General features: G+C 43.3%; 1 protein-coding gene across 1 annotated transcript in view; it reads left to right on the top strand.

The window, feature by feature from the left end:
* Window positions 1-9,542: 9,542 nt before the first annotated feature.
* Window positions 9,543-23,451, top strand: part of AK4 (adenylate kinase 4) — a 50,852-nt gene continuing 36,943 nt past the window's right edge. Inside the window, exons 1-2 of the mRNA XM_015428093.1 lie at window positions 9,543-9,781; window positions 10,549-10,703. Of these exons, the coding sequence (XP_015283579.1) occupies window positions 10,559-10,703 (145 nt within the window). The 5' untranslated portion in view covers window positions 9,543-9,781; window positions 10,549-10,558. The remainder of the gene's footprint in view (window positions 9,782-10,548; window positions 10,704-23,451) is intronic.

Here is a 23,451-nt window from a genome sequence, read left to right as displayed (position 1 = left end):
GGCGGGGGGGGGGGGGGCATCTGCGGCCTGTCAGGTATTTCTGTAGTTCTCAACAGTAACCATGAAAACATTTTTAAAATTATGTTGTTGTTTATATGGCTCTAGCATAGCAACAACAATAGTGCTAATAAAACTGCGACTGTCCATCACAAGCAAGAAAGCATCTTGTGGCATGTAAAAGGCTGGCAGATTTGTTGTAGCATTTCTTGGCCTAGGACACTTGCTCAAATATATAAAGGCAGTCTTCGGTCAGTAATTTTTGCAGCAGACTAATGGGTACTCCTCAAAAGATTTCCCAAGGTTTTAGTTCCAGGGTCTCAAAACTCTACCTGACTGCCTACAAGGCAGAATTTTAGCACTGCATCCTATAAATATACTCTTGCTCTTTCAGATGAGATGTTACACATGTGTCACAGTGGTTTCCTTCCCAAGTGGTGGGAGAGGTTCAGGACTGCTTTATTTGGATAAAGTTTCCTTTTGAGATTCCCCCCTCCCCCAAATTATATAATATTTCCATTTAGAAATAAATGAACAAAGTAAGCATCAGACTAAAATATACTTTGGAGAGTCAAATTGTCTTTCTTTGTTAACAATAAACTCCATTGACTGATAGTCAAGTTCATCCCTCTAATAATTTCATTATTGTAAACTAGCATTGTGGGGCTAAAGCATCAGCCCTCTGAAAATCTAGGCATCTGTGCACAGGGACTATCCAAACAAGTGTTTAAAATCTAGGCAGCTGTGCACAGGGACTACAAGGGGCTCGGCCATACTCAATATTGACCAACAGGCATGAGATGGTAGATGGGGTAAAAGTGGTGGGGACCTTAGGAGGAAGTGACCATGTCTTGCTAGAATTCCTTTTGCTGTGAGGGACCAAGGACGTTCGTAGCCACATGTGTATGTTAGATTTCAGTAAGGCACACTTTAATAAACTCAGGGGCATGATGAGCAGAGGTCATTTCGGGGGGGGAACGCGGGGGAACGCAGTTCCCCCGGGTGAGGTGCAGGAGGGCGGGGCACATGACGAAGCCCTGCCCCCATCTTCCGGCCGCCCCGCTTCCAGCCCTCATTCAGCCAGGAGGAGGCAGGAGAAGAGGGAGGGTAAGTTGCTTCCTCCCCACCTCTCCCCACCCCTGCCTGCCTGGGGCCAGGGAGGGCCTTGGCGGGGCTTCCTCGCACTCCCGCTGGCCTTGCAGGTCCACTGCCGGGCCCCTGATATCAGGGTGTGTGGCATATGCTAATGAGTTATGCTAATGAGTTCCCCTAGCTCTTTTTCTACAAAATGACCCCTGAAGATGAGAATCATTCCATGTGCAAGACTGCGAGAAGGGAAGGGAGCAAGTGAAGGGTGGGCTCTCCTAAAACAAGAGCTCTTGCAAGCTCAAGGCATCGCTATTTCAACAAGAAAGAAACATGATAGGGGATCCAAGAAGCCAATGTGGATGAACAGCAAACTGCATGATGTGCTAAGGGAAAAAGGAAATGTTGAAGAAATGGAGGCAAGGAGGAGTATCCGCGGGTTGCCAGGCACTGTAGATCAGCCATCAGAGAGGACAAAGCTCACAGTGAGCTAAAGCTGGCCAAGGAGGCTCGCTACAACAAGAAAATATTCATATATGTGAGAAACAAAAGCAAGATACAAGAGGCGATGGGTCCACTGTTGGGTGAAAATGGAGAACTTTGATAGAGGTCAGAAAAAAGCAGAAAAGCTTAATGCCTATTTTGCCTCATTTTCTTCCCTGAAGAAGAGAACAGGCTCATCTAGAGATGGTAGTAGGCAAGGCATAATGTCCGGGCTGCTGGTTGACATGAACAGAGAGGCAGTTGAGAAGCACCTGGCTGCACTGAATGAGTACAAATCCCCCGGGGCCAGATGTTAAGCATCCAAGAGGGCTCAAAGAACTTTCTAGAGAGCTTGCAGAGCCTTTGTCCATCATCTTCCAGACCTCTTGGAGAACGGGAGATGTTATCCCAATTTTCAAAAAAGGAGGGAGGGATGACCTGGGAAACTACAGGCCAGTCGGTCTGACCTCTGTCCCAGGGAGGATACTGGAGCAGATTTTAAAAGGATCAATTTGCGAGCACCTAAAGGACAACGTGGTGATCCAGGGAAGTCAGCATGGATTTGTCCCCAACAGGTTCTGCCAGACCAACCTCATTTCCTTTTTTGATTGAGTGATGAACTTACTGGATAGAGGGAATGCTGCTGATGTTGTTTACCTGGATTTCAGTAAAACGTTTGACGGGGTTCCCCATGATGTTCTGATGGGTAAACTAGAGGACTGTGGACTGGACTCTAGGATAATTAGGTGGATAGGGAACTGGTTGGAGAACTACTCAGAGTAGTTGTAAATGGCATTTCATCTGAATGGAGGGAGGTGTACGGTGGGGTGCCACAGAGCTCAGTTCTGGACCCGGTACTTTTCAATATTTTTATAAATGATCTGGATGGGGGTGTAAATTTGCAGATGACACCAAATTGGGAGGAGCAGCAAACACACCAGAAGATATAGAATTCAACAAGATCTGAACACACGAGAAACACACTGGCAGATGTGAACAAGATGCAGTTTAACAAGGGTAAGTGCAAGTTCTACATCTGGGTAACAAAAATGAGGAACACACATACTGGATGGGGGATACACTTCTGGGTAGCAGTGTGTGTGAACAAGATCTTGAGGTACAGGTGGACTGTAAGTTAAATATGAGCAGCCATAAGATTAATGTGATCTTGGGGTGTATCAACAGAGGCATAACATCCAAATTGCAAGATGTGATAGTCCTGCTGTACAGTGCACTGGTCAGGCCACACCTAGAGTATTGTGTGCAGTTCTGGAGGCCTCACTTCAAAAAGGATGTGGACGGGTTTCCAGTTTTGGTGATTTACGGATCGGACACGTCCCATTGAGCTCTAATGTGGACGCTCTGAGGCATGGCAGACAGGAGGGGACTCGGATGATTCCGAGCCCCCCCCCGGAGCTCCTGTAGGGAGCTCTTTGCCTGGGTTGCAGAGAGGTGCCTCTTCCAAGGTGACGGCCAAGGAATTGAGGCTCCCCTTACCCCAAAAGGTCCTGCCATCGTGAAACCGTCATGGCGATCAGAGACGACTGCTGGGTGGACTTCCGGTTTAAGCGTTTTGCGGCTCGGACACATCCCATCTCGCTCTGATGGGGATGCGCAAAGACCTGGCTGATGGGAGGGGTCCGAGTTTGTCTCGGACCTCCCCGGGGTCTCTGTAGACCCTCAGACTGGGGAGATGAGGAGACCCTCTTCCAAGGCGATGACCAAGGAATTGAGGCTCACCTTATCCACAAAAGTTACCGTCGCCATGGAGCCAAGATGGCGCTTAGAGACGACTGCCAGAGAGCTGAGGAGAGCCTCTTCCAAGGTGACGGCCAAGGAATTGAGGCTCACCTTATCCCCGAAAGGTACCGTCACCGTGGAGCCAATATGGCGCTTAGAGCTGACTGCCAGAGCAAGCGACCATGATCAAAACTTTAAAATGCTTCCAAAAGATCTCCAGGTCTCCAAACTGTGAGTTAAGCAATGCTCAGGTGAAAAAGTGAATGGACCTTGGTAGTAATTGGAAGCACCTAAGTTTGAAGTGTGGAGGGAGAGGGACCCAAGCACCTCCCCCCCTTTTAGAAAAAGATTTAAAAGCGGTTTTAAATCGGAAATAAAAAGACTTAGAGCTAAAGTAAGTGCATAAGAAGTTAAGCGAATGCAAAAACTGTCAATATATACAAAGCGGATTTAAACCATATAACTTTTGTCTTGTTTTGGAAAACTTACTTCTTGTTGATATTATGGCTGGGAGAGGATGGAGGGCGCCACAGAAAAAACTGGTGACCGGAAATAACATACCAATGACTCCTTCTCAGAACCAGGAAGTAACTACAGACTTTTCTTCACTGTTAGCAAATGCATTGCACCCCCTAATGGAACATATTACTAACCTCAACGCCAAACTGGACAGTGTTCAAAAACAACTGAATCAAATGGATAAAAGAACCTCAGTAACCGAGAAAATGCTGAAAGAAATGGAAAAACAGACTGAGAGTATCAACTGAGAGTAGATGAAGCAGAGAAGGAAAGATCCTCCGATAAAACGCAACTAATACAGCTCCAGCTGGAAAGATCTACGTATGTTCTACATTTCCATTGGATCCCTGAAGAGAACAATGAGGATTTAAAAGAACTTTTGGCAGAGGCTTTGGCCCCATTAATGGATTACAAACAAGAAGACCTACTGAAAGAGATGGATGTGGCCTACAGAACTTACCCAGATTTTATAAAGAAAAATAAACTCCCAGGGGAAACCTATTTAAAATTCACGAAATGATCTACCAGAGAATTGGTGTTAAAATCTACAATGGGAAAGCCCTTAAAAATTAAGAATGAAGAGATAAAAATACTAAAAGACATCCCCTTTGAAGTCAGAAGGAGGAAACTATACAGGATGCTTACAGATGGTTATTCCCGGAAGGACTGAGCTTCAATTATCTGGATAAAAAATACAAAATTGACTCTGTTCCAAAAGCGAAAAAATGTATGGATCAAATGTTCAACTCAAAATATAAGAAGAAAGAAAAGAACTCAAAACCAGACCAAGAGGAGGAAGAAGAATCCTATTCACAGGATTCAAAAAGCACTACTTCCACATCACCAGAATAATCGGAATCGGAGAAAGGAGAAGCCGCCCCCAAACTCAAGAAAATGAAGAAATGCAGGAAGAAAAGACTCTAGAACAAGAACAATAGTTCTTAAAGGCAGAATTTGTACTAAGCACGTTAAATGCGTATTCTTAAAGCAATATTGCAACGAATCAACTTGTATACCAAACTTGTAACATTACGTTAATAAGCCTTACCTTTAGCTAATTAGATCGTGACATGTATTAGCTTTCCCTTTCCCAAATCCAATAGATGAAATAGTTTAGAATAGTAATTTCCTTTCCCCATCAAGTAGTTTCTAAGTATTAGTTTGTCCTTTTCCCATTTCCCATAGTTAGAGTGTTAGGGTTCTAGTATCCTTCCCCCTCCAATTTTTAGTTGTAGTTTTGTAGTTTATAGAAAATGCAAATAAAAAATCCCCTTCAGGGGGCATAAAAAAAAGAGAGAGACGACTGCTGGGTGAAGTGGGCAAGACATCTAGCGCACTTATGAACATTCTGCACTTCAAACACTACAAACTGTTGCAGAGAGGGTGAAAAACTATTTACAAACAGTGATTTCAGAAGACCAAGCTGAGACAATGTAAGAATAGTAATGGACGCAATTGAATATTATGAAAAGCACCCAGAAAAAGAAGTAGCTTTTCTGTTTGTTGATGCAGAAAAAGCTTTTGACAATCTTAATTGGAATTTTATGCACCAGATGATGGAAAAGATTGAAGCGGGACAACATTTTAGAAATTGTATTGAAGCTATCTATTCTGAACAAAGAGCTAAAATAAATGTGAATAAAGAACTGACAGATAACTTCAAAGTACAGAAAGGAACAAGGCAAGGTTGTCCGTTATCACCGTTATTATTTATCTGGGTATTGGAAATACTTTTACAAAAAATACAGTACGATCAAGAAATAAAGGGCTTGACACATAAAGGACACCAATACAAATATCGAGCATTTGCAGACGATGTAATGTTTATGGTGGAAAACCCAACAGAAAAATTGACATTGCTTTTTCAAAAAATAAAGGAGTTTGGAGAATTGGCCGGCTTTTACGTAAATAAGAATAAAACAAAACTTATATGTAAAAACATGATCAAACAAAAACAAGTGGAACTACAAGAACTGGTACAATGTGAAGTAGTTAAAAAAACAAAATACCTTGGAATTGAATTAACGGCAAAAAATATAGACCTATATAAGAATAATTATGAGAAATTATGGACTAAGCTGACTCAAGATTTTAAGAAATGGGATAAAATGAACTTATCACTGATGGGAAGAATATCAGTTATAAAAATGAATGTCCTACCACGTTTGATGTTCCTGTTCCAAACAATACCAATTCTGCATAAAACGGATTTGTTGGCCAAGTGGCAACAAGAGTTGTCAAAATTTGTTTGGGCAGGCAAGAAACCAAGGATCAAAATGAAAATACTTTGTGATGCCAAAGAAAGAGGAGGTCTACAAATGCCAAATCTTAGACTATATTATGAAGCGGTTTGTCTAACATGGATGGATCAATGGGTGAAGCTTGAAAATGACAGATTGTTGGGGTTGGAAGGGCATGATTGTAGATTTGGCTGGCATGCATATTTATGGTATGACAAGATAAAAATGGACAGTTTTTTTAAACTTCACTTGGTGAGAAAAGCTTTGTATATGGTATGGACAAGATATAAGAAGTACCAGAGTGACTTAAGACCATTGTGGATTGTACCAGTAGAAGTGTTGATATCTTACTCAAGACAGCGAGGTAGAGACTGGTTGCCATATAGAGATTTAATTAAAAAAGAGGGAACAGAGTGGGTAATGAAAAAGCAGAATGAAATTGAATATGAATATGAGTGGTTGAAATATATGCAGATTTATGATCTTTTTAGATCTGACAAAAAAAACTATGGTTTTAGAGAGGAAAAAAATGAAATTGAAAAGGTTTGGGAGAGTGGAGGAGGAAAAAATATTTCTAAAATGTATAAGGTGTTGTTAAAATGGTATACTGAAGATGAAACTGTTAAAGAACAAATGTTAAAATGGGCTATTAATATGAATAAGGAAGTGGATATGGAAACTTGGGAATATTTGTGGAAAAACTCTATTAAGATCTCGACATGTACTAATGTTAAAGAAAATTGTTATAAGATGATGTATAGGTGGTACATGACACCTAAGAAGATTGCAAATATGAATCAAAATATGTCAAACAAATGCTGGAAATGTAAGAGGCATGAGGGCTCATTTTATCATATGTGGTGGACTTGTGAGAAAGCTGTAGACTTTTGGACAAAAGTCCACAATGAAATGCAAAAAATATTGAAATGTTCTTTTAAAAAAGCACCGGAAATTCTGCTTTTGGGACTGAAAATGGAAGAAGTTAATACAACTAAAAAGACTTTATTCTGGTACTTAATCACAACAGCGAGAATGATTTATGCACAATTTTGGAAAACAGAGAAAGTGCCAGAAATTGAGGACTGGATACATAAAGTTCTGTTCATGGCAGAGATGGACAAAATTACAAAGAAGTTGAATAACAAAGAAGACGACGTGTTTTATCAAGAATGGAGTGACTTTAAAATATATCTGGAAAAGAACTGGGATGTGAAACAAAACTTAATATGTTTAGATCAATATTAAGTCAAATGATGTTATCTTTAGATTGTAATGATAAGAAACTGATATTGTTGATGATATGAAGTAATTTGGAGCAGGGGTGGAAGCATTGTGGGAAGCCATTGGAGGGAGGGGAGGAACTGGGAATGGGGTAGACAATTAATAGAATGAAATGATTTAATCTTACATGTTGTATTCCTGAGAAAATAAAATTTGTTTACCAAAAAAACCAAACAAACTACAAACTGTAAGCTAAGTGTATCCCCCTGACAAGCCATTCAACAGAACGGAACTAACCTACGGGACAGAGCAGCGGCTGGGGAGAAATTGGAGATCCCCCCCCTTGAAACTAAGTGGTGTCCAAGCAAAAATCCCAAAGGGAAAAAAGATACTGACCATGAGAGACTTTGAATAAGACCAAAAAGTTTAAAATAGTCCAAAGAGCGTTCAAATTGGAGAACTTTCATTTTGATTCAAATACATTTTATCTTATATAAACAATGTCGGGCAGAGAGAAAAAGATGACGCTGGAGAAGAAACCCTCGGCCGGAACTACTGAGATAGCAACTCCTACTCATATGCCGGAAGTAGCTACTGACTTTCCAAACACGTTGGCAACAGCGTTCCACCCCCTGCTGGATCAGATGTCTAGTAGAGAACAATGGAGCGGATAGGGGCAACCTGTTTGGGGGCCCGTAGAATTGGACCCCCTGGTCCAATGTTCTTCAACCTTTGTTGCTATCTTGGGGAGAGGCTCCAGCAGCTACCCTGTGAGTTTGGAGCCTCTCCCTCAAACTCCCTCCCCTCCAGCCCCCAGAATATACCCTATGTTTTCGCCATTGACTTCGATGGCCCATAGGATATAATGGGGCTCAGGGAGGCGGAGGAACGTTTCGCAGCCGTGGCCGTTGCAGCTGCCACCGACAGCGCCGGCGGCCATAACTTTTTAAAGAGCCTCCAAGGAGAGTTGGGGGAGCCAGAATGACCTCTCGCACGCAAGAGGTGGAATTTGCCCCTACGAGTCCAAGGCCACCACCCCGGGGCACAGGGAGGCAGGAGAATGTTTCGCCCCATCCCCCCCCCCGCGGGCGTCGCAGCTGCCGCCGAGAACAGCAGTGGCAGCCACCACCCCGGGGCTCAGGGAGGCAAGTAAACGTTTCGCCCCCCCCCGCACGGGTTTTGCAGCTGCCACCGAGAACGGCAGAGGCCATAACTTTTTAAAGAGCCCCTAAGGAGAGCTGGGGGAGCCAGAATGATCTCTCCTGCAAGAGGAGGAATTTGCCCCTACAAGTCCAAGGCCACCACCCTGGGGCTCAGGGAGGCGGGGGAATGTTTCGGGCTCCCCAGGGTTGCCCAACTGATGGCTCATGGGAGCAGGGGGCGGGGCTTATGTGCCCGCCCCCTGGGCTCCTGACTGGCAGACCAGTGCTCCGGTGGGCTCTGGCAGGAACCAAGGCCTGGTTGCCAGTTTACCTGGAGAGGGGGGGGGATGTCTTTTCCCTTTTATCAAGGCATGACTATTATTTACCTGGCAGTGATATTATTTATCCCCTTACCATGAAAAGATTCAATTGGGTATTCCTATACATTAAGTCTCTATTAAATAGGAACAGGATATTTATTGTCAGGCCAGGGGGCAGCACTATTCCTTATACCTTGTATAAGCTACATTGTACTTTAGAAGCTAGTTATTTAACTCAAACGGGACTACCTTTTCAGTAGTCTTGCAGCAAATCTTTGCCCTTTACTTCGCTTTTACTCTCCTTAATTGCCGGTAGGTGGACCCACTTCCCACCGTTTCCATCATGGTGGTGTGATTTAGAACTGAAAGGAACCCATGTTTATTAGAAAAAATAGTAAAGCTTAGATTATTCAAAGAAATATATTTTTGCTAATACTGTAAAGTAACTAAGTCTACATGTAATCTGCTTGCTTTTGATTAAGCATACCCTTGCGTCTACGAAATAGCGCCTACGCCTTAAACCCCCCCCCCATTTAAAAACTCACACGTTGCCCAGTTACACTTATATTCATCCTGTCCTATGAGAAGGTGGGTGGAGGAGATCCGGATAGCGTCTAACATTTAATGGGCTGATGGGAAATGTAGTGTATTTATCTCGCGGTGCGAGCAAAAGGGCTCTCGGAAAATTAAAATTGAGGACTACAACTCCTAACGGTCTTTGCTTCATAGGGGGCGAGGTTCACTTGGCTGTTCTCTACCACTGGTATTTCTTTCCCCTGTAGATAGGCTGGGGCTATTTCTGCGTGCGAGCGGGCTGAGTAATTGGGAAGAGCAATTTGCGTTTGCAAAGAGACTGGTTCTCTTCTCTTAAAGGCGCAGGCGGAGCCGTGGGCTGGCAAGAGAGCAGCCGTACTGTCTGTTATTTTTGTCTGGGAGAAGCTCGATAGGTACCATGTGAAAAACATTTTAAAACGCCATTTTGCAGGCTTATTTTCCTTGGATTCCCCCCCCCCTTTTGCGCTCGAAAGAAGTGGTGAGTTGAGTGTCCTACCTTTCTCCCCCTAGCAGAGTAGTCGTTTAAAGCAGGGCGTGTGGACTTGTGAATAGTTTGACTAAAGGAAAAGAATGGGAAGTATTTCTCTACCCATCCACCCACCCTTTAATAGTCCAAAAGTCTCCTAGGAGATTTATAGACAACTCTTAAACCCAGTTAATGTTCCGGACGGTGTTTTGACGGACGGTAGGTTTAGCGTTCTACTGTGCCCAGCCTAGAGGAGGTCTTTTTGTGTGCCGGATTTCTGTCAAATTGTATTCTAGCATTCGTGTTGAGAGGCGTTTGGGGAGGCTTGCCCACGTGCAAAAAAGTCGCAGGGTGGTGGTGCGTGCCATAGTTGTCCTTTAAACTTGGCACGTCTGCATCTCCTCTAGTTTGCACGTTCATTTTACTCAGTCTGACAGGAAGGCTCCGGGCATGATAACCCGTCGCTCGCTGTTCCTTCGCCTCCCCGCCCCCCGGGGTGTGAGGAGGATTTCTTCTTATTCTCCAGAGGTAAGGGGATGGGAGAGGATAAACTTTTGGTGAGTCAGTGTGGCTGGGAGTAAGAAGCACAGTGGGATTTACTCTGTGGCTTTGGGGCAGATTGAAAAACGGAAGTTTTATGCTCCGTGGAACTCTGATTCGGCATAATAGCGGGAGAATCTCTTTTACGTTAGCATGGCCTGGAAAGACGGCGTGCGGTGGGCCTCCTGCGCGTTTCAGTGGCCGTTGTGGGTTTGACTGTTGTTTCTTTCTTTTGCCAGGGAGATCTCAATGGCTGCCAGGCTTTTGCGAGCGGTTGTCTTGGGACCTCCGGGCTCTGGTAAAGGAACGGTGTGCGAGAGGATCGCCAAGAGCTTTGGTCTCCAGCATCTTTCCAGCGGGCAGTTCTTAAGGGAGAACATCAAGGCAAACACCGGTAAGTGGATGAGGAAAACAGTGGTCCCCCTCCCATATCTGGTACCTGCTGTCTGACATGTAAAGATATATCTGGGACATGACTTTTCCAGGTTTTGTTTGTGTGTTTTTAAGATTGTGCTTTGCATGGATTTATGGATGTTGATCATGGACCTGTAACCCTTACTGCAAAAGGTTGGATTGTTGTGCTCTTAGTGTGTGGAGGGGTTGATAAGTGTGGCATCTGTTGTTGTGCATATTCTGCATCTGGAATCTGTAGATAGTCACACTGACTTAGTAGGAAAACTCCAGGGTTCAGTGTCTTGGCAGCTTGTGTTCTCAACTGTCTCTGAGCTTGGTGCCAATGCTACAATAGTAGAGTTAAGGCAAAGATATGAATTGGTTGCACCATACCAGTCTTTCCTAATACTAATGAGGCCACCCGATGCTTACTCTAACTAAACCTTCAAATCCAAAATTAAATGCTTCTAATTTCCTCCTTTGGTATTGAGAAAATAATTCAGTAGATCATCGTATAATGTGAGTCATAAAGCAAACTGTGTGCGAAGCATACTGTACTAAATTCATTCAGGGCATGGGGAGTTTTTGTTCCCTAGAGCACTTTGCAGACTGAAAAAAAGTTGGAATTTTTAAGAAAGAAAAAAATAGCTACAACTTACATTCACAGTAACACCTTTTTAATATTTATATTTTTATTAATTTTTGTAAATAATGTTAACATTGCTATAACAAGTATTTACATAACTGCTAAGAAGTGAATATAACACAATGTATAAACTATAACTTAACAGCTCTTATACATAGAGGGTATGTTTTCAATTTTCAGAGATGCATTTATTCTGTCTGATGTAGCATAAGTATTTTACCTCCTTGAAAATATATATTAAACTAGAACAATAAATAAATAAATGAAACAAAAGAGAACAGAAAAGAAAAGAATTTCAAAGCAGTAATACAAACTTTCAGTCTTTAAATCCATTTGTGATAGTGTGTCCAATCAGAAGAGATGAATTGTTGTTGAGATAAGTAGTCAAGCACCGGGTACCATTTATCTGTGAAGATTGTTAGAGTTGGCTTTTGAGATAAGAAATTTATTTTATTTGTGACTGCATCCATTAAATAATGGCTCCATGATTTCTTAAACCACACCTCAATACTAGGTGCTTTATTAGCTTTCCAGTACGATGCAATCACAGTTTTTGCTGCATCCAACATGACTTCCACCATAGCTTTATGTGGTCTAGTTAGTAGATCGTTAGGCCAAACATTTAAAAACAAGATTTCTGGAGATAGCAGAACATGAATTGAGGTGATCTTTTGGATAATATTCAACACCTCTGACCAAAATTTTTTGATTTCTGGGCACTGCCACCAGCAATGTGCAAAGTCTCCAATGTGCTGACATTCCTTCCCACACATTGGGGAATGATTTGTAGAAACATATGAAAGCTTTCGCGGTGTAGCATACTACTGAGTCATTATCTTCAAGTTTTGAAGCCTAACAAGCATCACCTTGGTTTTGAAACTGGTAGAGTTCCAAATTTCCCCCCATATTTCATCCGTGAGTGTTTTTGTGATATTTTTTTGCCAAGCTTTTTGATATGGTAGGGATTTGGAACACGAGCCTTTAATCAGTATGGTATACAATTTTGAGCTAAGTCCCTTGTTTTGTGAATCGTAATCTCGTATTAGTAATTCTAAATCAGTGTGAGGTTTAGTCATTACGCTTGTTATATCCGTTTGATTAAGCAAATGACTCGGCTGTAGGTAAAAGAACCATGGTATAGTAGAACCTAGTTTCCGTTCAAGCTCCAATTTAGTACGAATACCCTTTTTGTTGGCTATATCTATGAACCGAGATAAGTTTTTAAGCTTCCATCTAGTAAACAGGTTAGGTTCCTTTCCGGGTAAAAACCACCTCTGGTTCAGAAAATTAAAGTATCTTGATATTTTGGGTAGTAAAGATCTGGCATGACGTTTTTACATTTGGACAGCCAAACTGATTTGGTGTGAGCACAGCTGATTGCCAGGCTGGTACATTCCCTCGTCCCCCCCACCCTTTCGGCACTGAAGTGAAGATTTCCCAGTGTGATGAACTCTGATGTGCTATGAGATTCAGTTGCAGGAGACTTTGCAAACTGGGTTTGTTTACTCTCTGTGGCCTGGGTTTGAACTGGATTTTAACAGGGGCTTAGAATCCTGGCTTGTCTGGGGGAAAGCAAATTCTGCTTTACCAAGGCACTTGCATTTGGGTGTCATGGCAAATTGATGTTTGATCAAAATGGCAAGTTTCAGTCAAGCCCCATGCATACAATGAGGAGGGAGGTGGTGGAAGAGTGAGCATGACAACAAGCAGTGTTTATAACTGATAACTTACAGCTTGTCCTGACACCTGTATATAGTTGATATGTAAATAGCTTGTGTAGATGCTCCCCTGGCTTTGGGGATGGGCCGTGGCTTAGTGCATGTTTTTACATGCAGAAAGTAGCATTTGGCATTTCTCGTTTTAAATGGCTCAAAAGAAGCAGGTGCTGGAGAAGTTCTTTTTCTGTTTGAGTCCTCAGACAAGAGTGAATATTATTGAGCCATGTAGATTTTGCATGAAGCAGCTTTGTAAGTTCATATGCAGTAGATGAGGCAATAGCTGCTTGTTAGAATAAGGAGAGTGCTGCAGTCTTAGAAAAAATAGCCAGGCATTTCTTTTCCCGCAGATGTTTAATAAAAATAAGTTGAGTTGTGCAAGACATGGTGGTAGACTTGTGCCCCTTGCGAATGTTGATGTTTCAGTTCAGTCACAAAGACAAGGTGTGGGGCAGCACAGTGTGAAAGCAAGTGGCAGTGATTTCAACAGAATATATTTGTTAAGTAATAGGTTTAGAATGGAAAGATTATCATTGCACTGACCCCAGTAATGATATTCAGATAAGCTACCATTAAGTTGTTGACAGTCATTCTGTTACCTGTTAGATCTCACTGATTTAAATGGGGCTCCATGTGTGTAACTATACATGGAATTTCAGCCAGCAGAACTTCTGTGGGTTGGCACTGAAGAAATGTTAATTATGTCTTACTGCCTTTTTGAAGCCTTGCAATGTGCAAATCTGACAATTAAAACATGTTAATTTAAAACGAAATAGATCATTTGCACTACATAAGGCTGTTTCTTCATGGATGCCCTCTGTTCGGTCATATGGGGTGTGTGTGTTTCTTGCTGCTTCCTTGCACCATGCTGGTTTTCCTTCTCTTTTCTGCAGGCTTTCCCAAACCTACTTTTCTTTGATGTTTTGGGAAGAAAAACTGGGCTGGCTCCTGTATAGGCAGGAAATTTTGGGTTTTCCTGGTCCTGCCCACCCAGCAGCCAATTTCCCCATGGCAGCCATCTCCCTACCCCTGCATGACACCAGGTTTTTTTGAGATCTTTAAAAACTCTGTAGCTATCATTTTCATATAATGGTACGTCCATTACCAGTTTTTTTTTTTTTTAAATGAACCTAGGACAAAGTCCCTCATAGTACTGGGGTGTGAGTATGTGGCTGTTATGGGGACTGGGGTGGGGAAAGCTCCTATCTGGAACCCCAGTTGCTGCTGCTGCGTTGTAGCTGCAGTGACAACTGTTTGGGCTTCCATAAGAAAGCTCTGCCAGGTAGAAAAGGTTGAAGGAAGACTATTTCATGTAATGTTTAACTAATTTTGTTTTCCCTACTTTTAGGAAGCAGTACATAATTTGTTAAATGGATAACTTTGATTATTGCCTCTGTCAGCCTGTAGTGTTCTAGGAATGTTAACTAGAATTTCAGTTGTATAGAAAATAGCCTGTAATTTTATTAAAAGGAGCCCTAGTTAAATGTTACATAAGTCATTGATTCAAATATGCAGCAGTCTTCTGAGTTCCCAAGGTCAGTTTTCAAACATTATTAACTCTTACCCACTAAGAAAATAGTAAAGGCTGCTAGTTTCATCCTCCCCATTCCAATTGCCATTTTTATTGCACAGAAATACAGTGTTCCTGGTTTTCCACTCCCAGTTGATTTCTGAGCTTGAAATGAATGATACCGAGTGATGGGAAAATTCTCTCTGTGCCTGAAAAGCCATGTTTGCTGCAAAATATAAAAAGTGTCAACAGATTCCCCCCCCACTTTTGAATCCTACCAGTATAAAAAATAGACTAAGCTTTCAAATGGAATATAACTTTCTTTTTATTTACTAACCTAACCTTAAGAAAAAGTTCCTTTGAAATGTTCAGTAATAAATCTTTCCACACATTTAAACATAGGCTTCCAAAGTCCCCCCGGGGGGCGGGGAAACCCCCACCCCAGAGGCCCATTCCCCACCGCCGCCGGATTGGGCCCCGGGGGGAACTCCTCCCCGACGTGCACGTCACCCGGAAGTGACGCAACCACGCCGGGCATGCTGGGGGCGGGGCCATGGCCATCCAAGGGAAAACTCTATGGTTTTCCCTTGTATGGCTGTGGCCCCGCCCCCAGCGTGCCTGGTGTCGTCATGTCACTTCCGGGTGACATGCATGCAGCACGTGCGCGCTTTGCGCCCGTGTGCAACTGACGCCAGCCGGGAGCCCCCCGCTCCCAGCGAAAATCGACTTGGCAACCCTATTTAAACAGCTAATTGCTCATTCACTTCAGGGAGCTAGCATCTTCATGCCTTTATAATTAAAATAAGAGCTTGCAGAAAAATGACGTACCACCTAGATCAGTGATGGTGAACTTTTGAGAGACCGAGTGCCCAAACTGCGACCCAAAACCCACTTATTTATTGCAAAGTGCCAACATGAAAATTTAACTTGAATACTGAGCTTTTACTTTAGAAAAAACAACTCATACATTAACTTAAGATGATCCAAACAAAGTAAGGAAAGCAATCCCAAATGCTTTCATTTACTTAAAATTATTTGGCAGAGAATTCGGCACTTTAATGATGGTCTGGGCCTGGCTGGAGCGATGGCACACGTGCCCACAGAGAGGGCTCTGAGTGCCACCTCCTGCACCCGTGCCATAGGTTCGTCACCACTGACCTAGATGATGGCAGCTCCGAGAAGCAAAAAGGAAATGTTGCAGCACAGTGATGAATGGAGAGTGTTTTTAAGTTCTGAATACTCATGGTGGGTGGTAGAGAAATAAAAGTGAAAACAGCTGAATTTCAACCAAATTATTTTGTTAGGCCTGTACACTTATATCTTGCTTTAGAAAAATGCATGTTGCTGCTTAAATGCTGAGATTGCAGTGAATGATTGAAATTTAAACATGTAATTGTTCTCTCTTCTTTCCACTCTGTGATGGATAATAGAGTATACTGAAGTTTACTAGACAACTTCACATGTGATGGATGCAAGCATTATTAGTCTTTGCCTTTCTGCCAACCAAAAAAAAAAAGTCTGCCCTTTACTATCTTGCAATCTATGGGTTTCTTTTACACCTGGAAATCAAGACATACTGTGAAGAAATGCATTTTTCCTTTGGAGGTTTGAAAGGAGCAAAACCTTCCCTCATGAGTTTTAAAAGTTTTCCTCCCCTCTGGGCAGAGAACAGGCTGGAAGAGGGGAAGGTGGTCCAGTTGCTTTTCATCTTACCTACATACAAATCATTTTGTATGAATGTTAATGTAATAGCTCTAGCAGGAGAGATAAGGGGTGGGTCAAGTTCTACCACCTACTCCAAGCAGGGAAAAGAGATTTGGAGAAATTATATACCAGAGAGGCTACAGGAAGGAAAATGTTAGAGATGTCAGGAAGAGCTTTGCTTACCTGGCCTGACCAGGTCAGTGGAGGAGGAGGAGGAGATTGGATTTATACCCCGCCCTTCACTCGGAGTCGCAGAGCGGCTTACAAACTCCTTTCCCTTCCCCTCCCCACAATGGACATCCTGTAAGGTAGGTGGGGCTGAGAGAGCTCTTTTCAGAACTGTCCTTGAGGGAACAGTCCTGAGAGAACTATGGCTTGCCCAAGGTCATCCAGCAGCTGCAGGTGGAGGAGTGGGGAATCAAACCTGGTTCTCCTAGATTAGAGTCCATACACTTAACCACTACACCAAACTGGCTCTCCCACCCAGCAAACAGTGGGTGGGGGAAAACTCCATGCAGCAAGGAGGAAGTCTCTTTTCCTTTGGTGCTGGATCCATGAGAGCATACAGAACTCTTAACTGACCTTGTGCTCACCTGAAGACCTACAGAAAGCTTCAAGGTAGCTCTGTAGAGATTTGTAACATAGCTTAAGGAGCCTGTCCCATTTTAACATCTGATAGGGCAGAGGATTCGCACTTTACCCATTTCTTTTGGATCACATTTCTTTTTGTGCTGTGCTAAAAGTATGCTTGTGAACATTTTCTTTTTAATAAATACTTTATAACGTTTGATACTGGTACTTACCACATAGATCTCCACCATCTTGGACACGCTATTTTAAAAGGAGCGCCGGGGGAAGGCAGGCAGTTGGCAAGTGTGGCTATTTTTCCAAGGGCACACAAGGCACTAAACTGTCCCTGTGGAGACTAGGTGCTGGGCAGCGGGAGACAAAGAGGCAAGGTCTCAGATCGTGGAAAGGAAGCTGGGAGTCTGGACCCTCCCAGTGGCCAATTCCTTACAAAGGTCAGTTGATGCCAGTAGGTTACGAGAGAGAGAGAGAAAGGAAAGCCTTGCCATGTGTTGGGAAAACTTTAGATGGCAGGGTGGAATAGGGCCTGCAGGCCAGAGCAGGTCCATTCTGACACACATGCCAAGCCAAAATTGTGCCAAAGTAAAATTGCCTTAACCAGTTTTATGGAAACGAAGAGAGACAGTTCAAAAAGTGGCTTGTAGGAAAGGGAATTCCATAATCTTGCAACTGCCATTAAGAAAACCATGGTTCCTTCCATGGGGAGGGGCTGTGGCTCAGTGGTAGAGCATCTGCTTGGCACACAGAAGATCCCAGGTTCAGTCCCTGCCATTTCCAGTAAAGATAGTAGTAGGTGATGTGAAAGACCTCTGCCTGAGATTCTGAAGAGATGCTGCCAGTCTGAGTAGACAATACTGACTTTGGTGGACTAATGGTATGACTCAGTATAAGGTATTACACAATGTAATATTCCAAAAAATTATCTTTCCAAAATAGTTCTTTCCCTGCGCATCTGCATCGGGCGCCTTAACCCGGCGTTTGATTCATCCCGCAGTGCCAGTTCTGCTTACCAAAAGTGGCCCACTAGGTGGCTCGCATTCCACACCTGACCCCACTCCAGTAGGCTGGGCTTTTTACCCATTTAAAGTTTGAGAATAGGTTGAGATCATTTCGGTCTTGGGGCCTAGGGTATCAGAAGATTCATATTTAGAATGATTGTGCTTTACTGTGCAATGATTATATTCATGTACTGCACACATTGTATCTGTCCAATATATTAACATTGTTACCAGTTCTATTGTGTCCTGCTTCACAGCTCTTTCCCATTGTTGTTACTACTATACTGCTGTGTGATCTCCTTTTTTGTTTACTCAGTATAAGGTAGCTTCATGTGTCCTTTGAACATCATGTTGCACTTTCTTATGGTGAGAGATCATGAAGTGTGGCCTCTTCTAATAACCTAAGTGGACAGGTAGATTTATCTGGTAGTGTTGCCTGCAGATGTTATACATAATGTATTGTAGATTACTTGCCAGCTATCCTTTGTGCTTTGCAAGGAGACCGATGAAATCCAGAGTCCTTTTTCCTTCTCCTCCTCCTTTTCCTCCTGTCCTACAAACAACTCTGGAATAATGTAGCCTATTGCTTCTTACTTCTTACAGAGTTCATCTGTAATTTGGGTTGCTTGCCTTGATATGTAATGGATGTTAAAATACAAAGAATTTTGTATCTGTGAATGATCAGATTACTTTACCATCTCTTCTTTCCCTTTATGTTGTTTTTGGAACAATGTTTGGATTGAAGTGCCTGAAAGAGATGCAGCAAGGATATGGAAAGGCAGTTGCCCATAATATCACAGTGGGTGCATTCAGACGTGCCATTTGATCTGGTGTCATCACGCTTCAGCAACGGATTTTATATGCACGTTCACACAGTCAACATCTGCCTCCTGTCCCCAGCCATTGGTTTCTGGCTCAAAACCGCTTTAACATGGAGTATTTTGTTACCAGGTCCCAAAGTGGTGTTTTCTCAGCTCTCCTGTTTAAAGCTGCATTTCCCCCCTTGTTTTAGAGTTTAGATGAGTTTGGGATTTCATGGAGGCCATTTTTGGGTCAAACTTTTAAAGGGAAGTCTTTTGTTGGAGGGGTTGGATTGATTTGCCTTGGTGGTTTTGCGCATGCGCCATGATAGTCCCCCCCATTCTATGGAGGGGTGCCTATGCGCATGCGCAAACTGAGAAAAATTTTTAAAAACCCGCCGACGCACGCTCCCCCGTGTCGGTAGTGTAGATGCTGGGGAGCGATGTGACCGCGCAGTGAGGCAGGATAAGGGAGGTAAGTGTGATTGCGATTATCCAGATCAAATATAATCCAGTTAGAACTGGAGCAGTTTAACCCACTCTCAGCACGCCGTCTGACCACACCTAGTGTGGTTAAGTCCAGAATTCTGATGCATAGAATTGACTTGATGGTCATAGTCCCATGACTGAGCTTTGAAACAGTCTCCCCCCCTCACCATCCTTTAAAACAATTGGTGCACTTTGCGCCAGATTGGGACCATGGCACAAGGAGACAGGGGGTTAAGCCTCCCTCCTCTGCCATTTAGTCCTTTGGGGCAGCTTCGTGGGGCCATATTAAGTTGGAAAAATCCTACTGGAAAAATCCTGCTCCATGGTCCTAATCACTTTGGTGCCCTATGAGCCTTTTCTTTAAAAGAAGCAAAAACTCTTGGGAGCCCATTTATGGAACTGTAATCCAGTGTAATTTGACTTGAAATTGATTTAATAATTTAGTGGCTTCCTTATCCTAATCTACACAATCTGAAGAATTCAGAGTTCAACTTGAGATATTTGGTTGAGTTCACTGCTAAAAATCAGCATGATAGGCATGTGCTTTAGAAAGAACAACAAAGGGGACCCGCGAAAATCGCGGGGGGGAGGAGCGGGGGAACTCCACACAGAGCAGGGGAGGAGGGAGAAGCAGGTAAGCTTTCCCCCATCCTGTCGGTTCCCCTGTCTCCTCCACCCCCCCTCAACTACCCCCCCCGGCTTGCTGGCCCCCCAGTCTCTCTCTTCCCCCGTTCTCCGGCAGGGGAGGAGAAAGAAGCAGGTAGCCTTCCCCCCCATCCCGTCAGTTCCCCCGTCTCCTCCACCACCACCCTCAACTACCACCCCACGGCTCGCCCCCCAGTCTCTCTCCCCCCCTTCTGTCTCTTCCCCCCCAGTGTCTCTCTCTCTCTTTCCCCCGTCGAAGCGAGGCCCGCGCGGCTTACATCCGCCGGGCCTCGGCGGTCTCTCTTCCCCCCGGCTCTCTCTCTCTCTCTCTTTCCCCTGTCGAACCGAGGCCCGCGCGGCTTACATCCGCCAGGCCTCGGCAGTCTCTCTTCCCCCCGGCTCTCTCCCTCCCCTCCCCGGTCTCTCTCCACCCCCCACCCCCACTTCAAAGCGAGGCCGCCGGGCCTCGCCGGTCTCCTGCCGTCGCCGCCGGGCCTCGCCGGTCTCCTGCCGTCGCCGCCACTGCTGGGCCTCACCGGTCGCTCGCTCCCTTCCCCCTGCACTGAAGCCAGGTAGGTCACAAAGCATTAACTGCGCATGTGCAGGGAACGCTCTTTTAGTTTTGGGGGGATTTAAATATCCCCCCAATAGTTTTTCAAAGTTTTCAGATTTTTGTGCACACCTGGGGACTGTCCCACGTGTGCACAAAAATCTCCCTGCCCCCCCGGTGCCCCTGGTGCATGGATTTAGGTATCTGCACACCAGGGGGCAACTTCAGTATTAGTATATAGATTAAGGCTAGCCTTGTAGCTGATTTTTTTTAGTTATTTAAATATGGTTTGCAGTCTAGAAGGCAATCAAGAACTGAGCATATTCTGAGAAGGGGCCTCTCTTTAGCTAAGAAGGACAACCACTGAAGTGAACTTTAATTTGGTACTAATTCAGTGTTTCAAATGAAACAGAAGTGTTAGGCCATGTGCTGTGAGTTAGAATAATTTGATTATTCAGAGGTGCATATATAAAGCTTGTTTTCCTATTTACACCTCTTTTACAATGGGGAACAACAGCTGTATTTGCAGAGCATTATTTTGAACACTGAAACTCACAGAACTGGGGCAGGAAATAAATTATATGTGTTTGAAGTTGCACACTGAATGTGTTATGGCACAATCCTTCTTGGCTAAAGGGACATAGTGACTCAGAAAAAGATTTTTTTTCTTGGTGAAAAGACTTGACTATTGTGTTGCATCAGACTTTACGGTGTGGTGTTTTTATATGGTATCTTTCTGCAGGGCACAAGTACTGAATGCAAAGTAAAATTCCAAACTAATTGTTTAGAATATAGCATGTTATATAAACTTCTTTTTTGCCTAAATACAGTAATATTGTGAAACAAGGTAGGTAGCTTTCCAAATGGGTGACACTGCTGCACATAAACCACTCTCACATTCTCTGATAGCATCTAATTCCCAACCTGATAAGGCGTGAAGGAAGTTCTCACCCTGGCCGAAGCCATGGTCCTATGGGTGCCCCATCAGTGAGGCTGCCCACCCGCAGCCTCTGTCTCCCTGACACTAGTTAAACAGGAATACCTTAGTAATTTGAATTAGATTCTTAAACCTATGACTTCCATTGATTTCTATAGCATACTATTTTGAATTGCAGTCACATTGCTAGTATTGAATTATAGGCAATAAAAGTAGCTTTAAATTCATGTTGTATTTCTCCCATGTCGTTAAATTTAAGAATGGCTATATACCAACTACTGAATCAACAAAAAGAACTAAGGCAATGAGCTTAAATACCAATTTTATTATATACTGCTATGTATCATGCCATAGAGATATTGAATCTTATATAGGCTAATAACTATACAGCATTTGTGTAGCCTCCTAGGTATATCTTTAAATTAAAAAAGAGAGGTATTTGCAATCTTGTGGAGATCACGTTACTTCTTGCCAGCTCATATAAATCATAATATGCAATGCTTTCAAAGCATGCTTTTTATATATATATATGTGTGTGTGTATGCAGTGAATTAAAGAAATATCATCTGAATATATAATCTGAACATAAATTAATTGTTGATATTTTATCAAAGCAAAATAATTCCAGCATAATTTAGTTTTCTATATTGTTATCCTTTACTAGATCATAATTTACCTGATGCCACACCCTATGGGTCTTTACCAAGCCAATCCCAAAATGTTGTACTAGTCTACTGTTCTACTTTTTAAAATACGTTTTGCTTTCTTGTCCCTAAACTTAGATGAACCTCCTGTTAACTTCTCCTTGTTCTTGATGGTTTATATTTGGTCAGCTTGTTCTATTCTTGAATAGCCATAGTGTTTTTAGGGACTGAGTCTCAAGCTAGAATTGTAATATCTGCATGTACTCATACCCTTTTTATCTCTGCTTTGTCAGAATAGCTTGGATTTTATGTTGTATAATTATAATCTTTGATTATAAGTAGCACCTTAAGGGCTTTTGTCAGAAAGAAATTACCTTTGAGAGTCTGACCATCCCTTTTCTAAAAAGAGTCTTCAGTGCTTTCTGGCCACACATGGTGCACCCCCATTACTCTGAACCCCAAGGGCGTAAACCAAGACAGTCCAAGTAAGCTGGTGAGCCGCCTTCCACCACCATCAAGTCCAACATTCTCTCAAACTGTATTTCACATGGAATTTGCCCCACCCCTTAATAGCCACCTTGTTCTTTTGAAAGTCTCAGAGGGTGAACACCCTGTGGACAGAGCCTCTGGAGAGTCCCTTCCAAGATGATGGAGATGGATGACCCCGTGTCCAGTTTCATCTTGCAAGGTACCCCTTCTATTAGCACAGTCTCTTTAATTTTATCAGGGGTGTCCCAGGGCAAATTCAGTACCTGATGCTGGTGGACTAGGGTTGCCAAATCGACTTACCTCTGCCGGCGGGGGACTTTGTGCTGTCTCCCGCCGCGCGTGTGCGCGCGCTGCATGCACATCACAGGGAAGTGACGTTATGACGCCGGGCACGCTGGGGGCGGGGCACAGCCATTTGAGGGGAAAACTCTATGGGCTGGCTCTGGGCTGGCTCAACCTTCATCGCCACTGTTAAATAGTGGGTTCCATGGATGAACAGACCACAAGCCTAGTGATCAGTTCTATTTTATTAGTGATTTCAGCAAGCACAAGACAAGACTCCAGAGCCTCAGCTCTGTTAAATAGCATGCAATTGCCACACCCAAACACACCCAACTCCCAATGATAGGTTATTACACAACATTACTACTAGATTGGTTACTTTCAGAATCCTGACAGGCTATTGTTCTTTTGCTCCGAGCTCAGCCAGTCTCTGGGGTGATTCAATCAGGAATGATTCAGTTCCAGTACATAACACACTTGTTGGTCTTTAATTTAGTGAAGAAGTTGCCTATTTCCAAGGAGCATTCAAAATTTAGATACAATAATTTCAAGTTTTCTACTTTGAAGTTTATGAACATTTGTTCTGGTAGTGATTCTGAATGGTTCATCAAATCAGTTTCCTCCAGATTTAATTTCTTCCATTTTTTTTAAGGGTTAACTGCATAAAGCAGAACTAGGCAAAGGTTCTGACTTCATTTTTAGCAGGGATTCTTGTCTCTTTGATTTTAAATCAGACTAAGTAGCAGTGGGGC

This window comes from Gekko japonicus, unplaced genomic scaffold, assembly GCF_001447785.1.
Source record: "Gekko japonicus isolate JY-2015 unplaced genomic scaffold, Gekko_japonicus_V1.1 scaffold1219, whole genome shotgun sequence".
Taxonomy (NCBI): domain Eukaryota; kingdom Metazoa; phylum Chordata; class Lepidosauria; order Squamata; family Gekkonidae; genus Gekko; species Gekko japonicus.
This window is presented reverse-complemented; position numbering and strand designations above follow the sequence as displayed.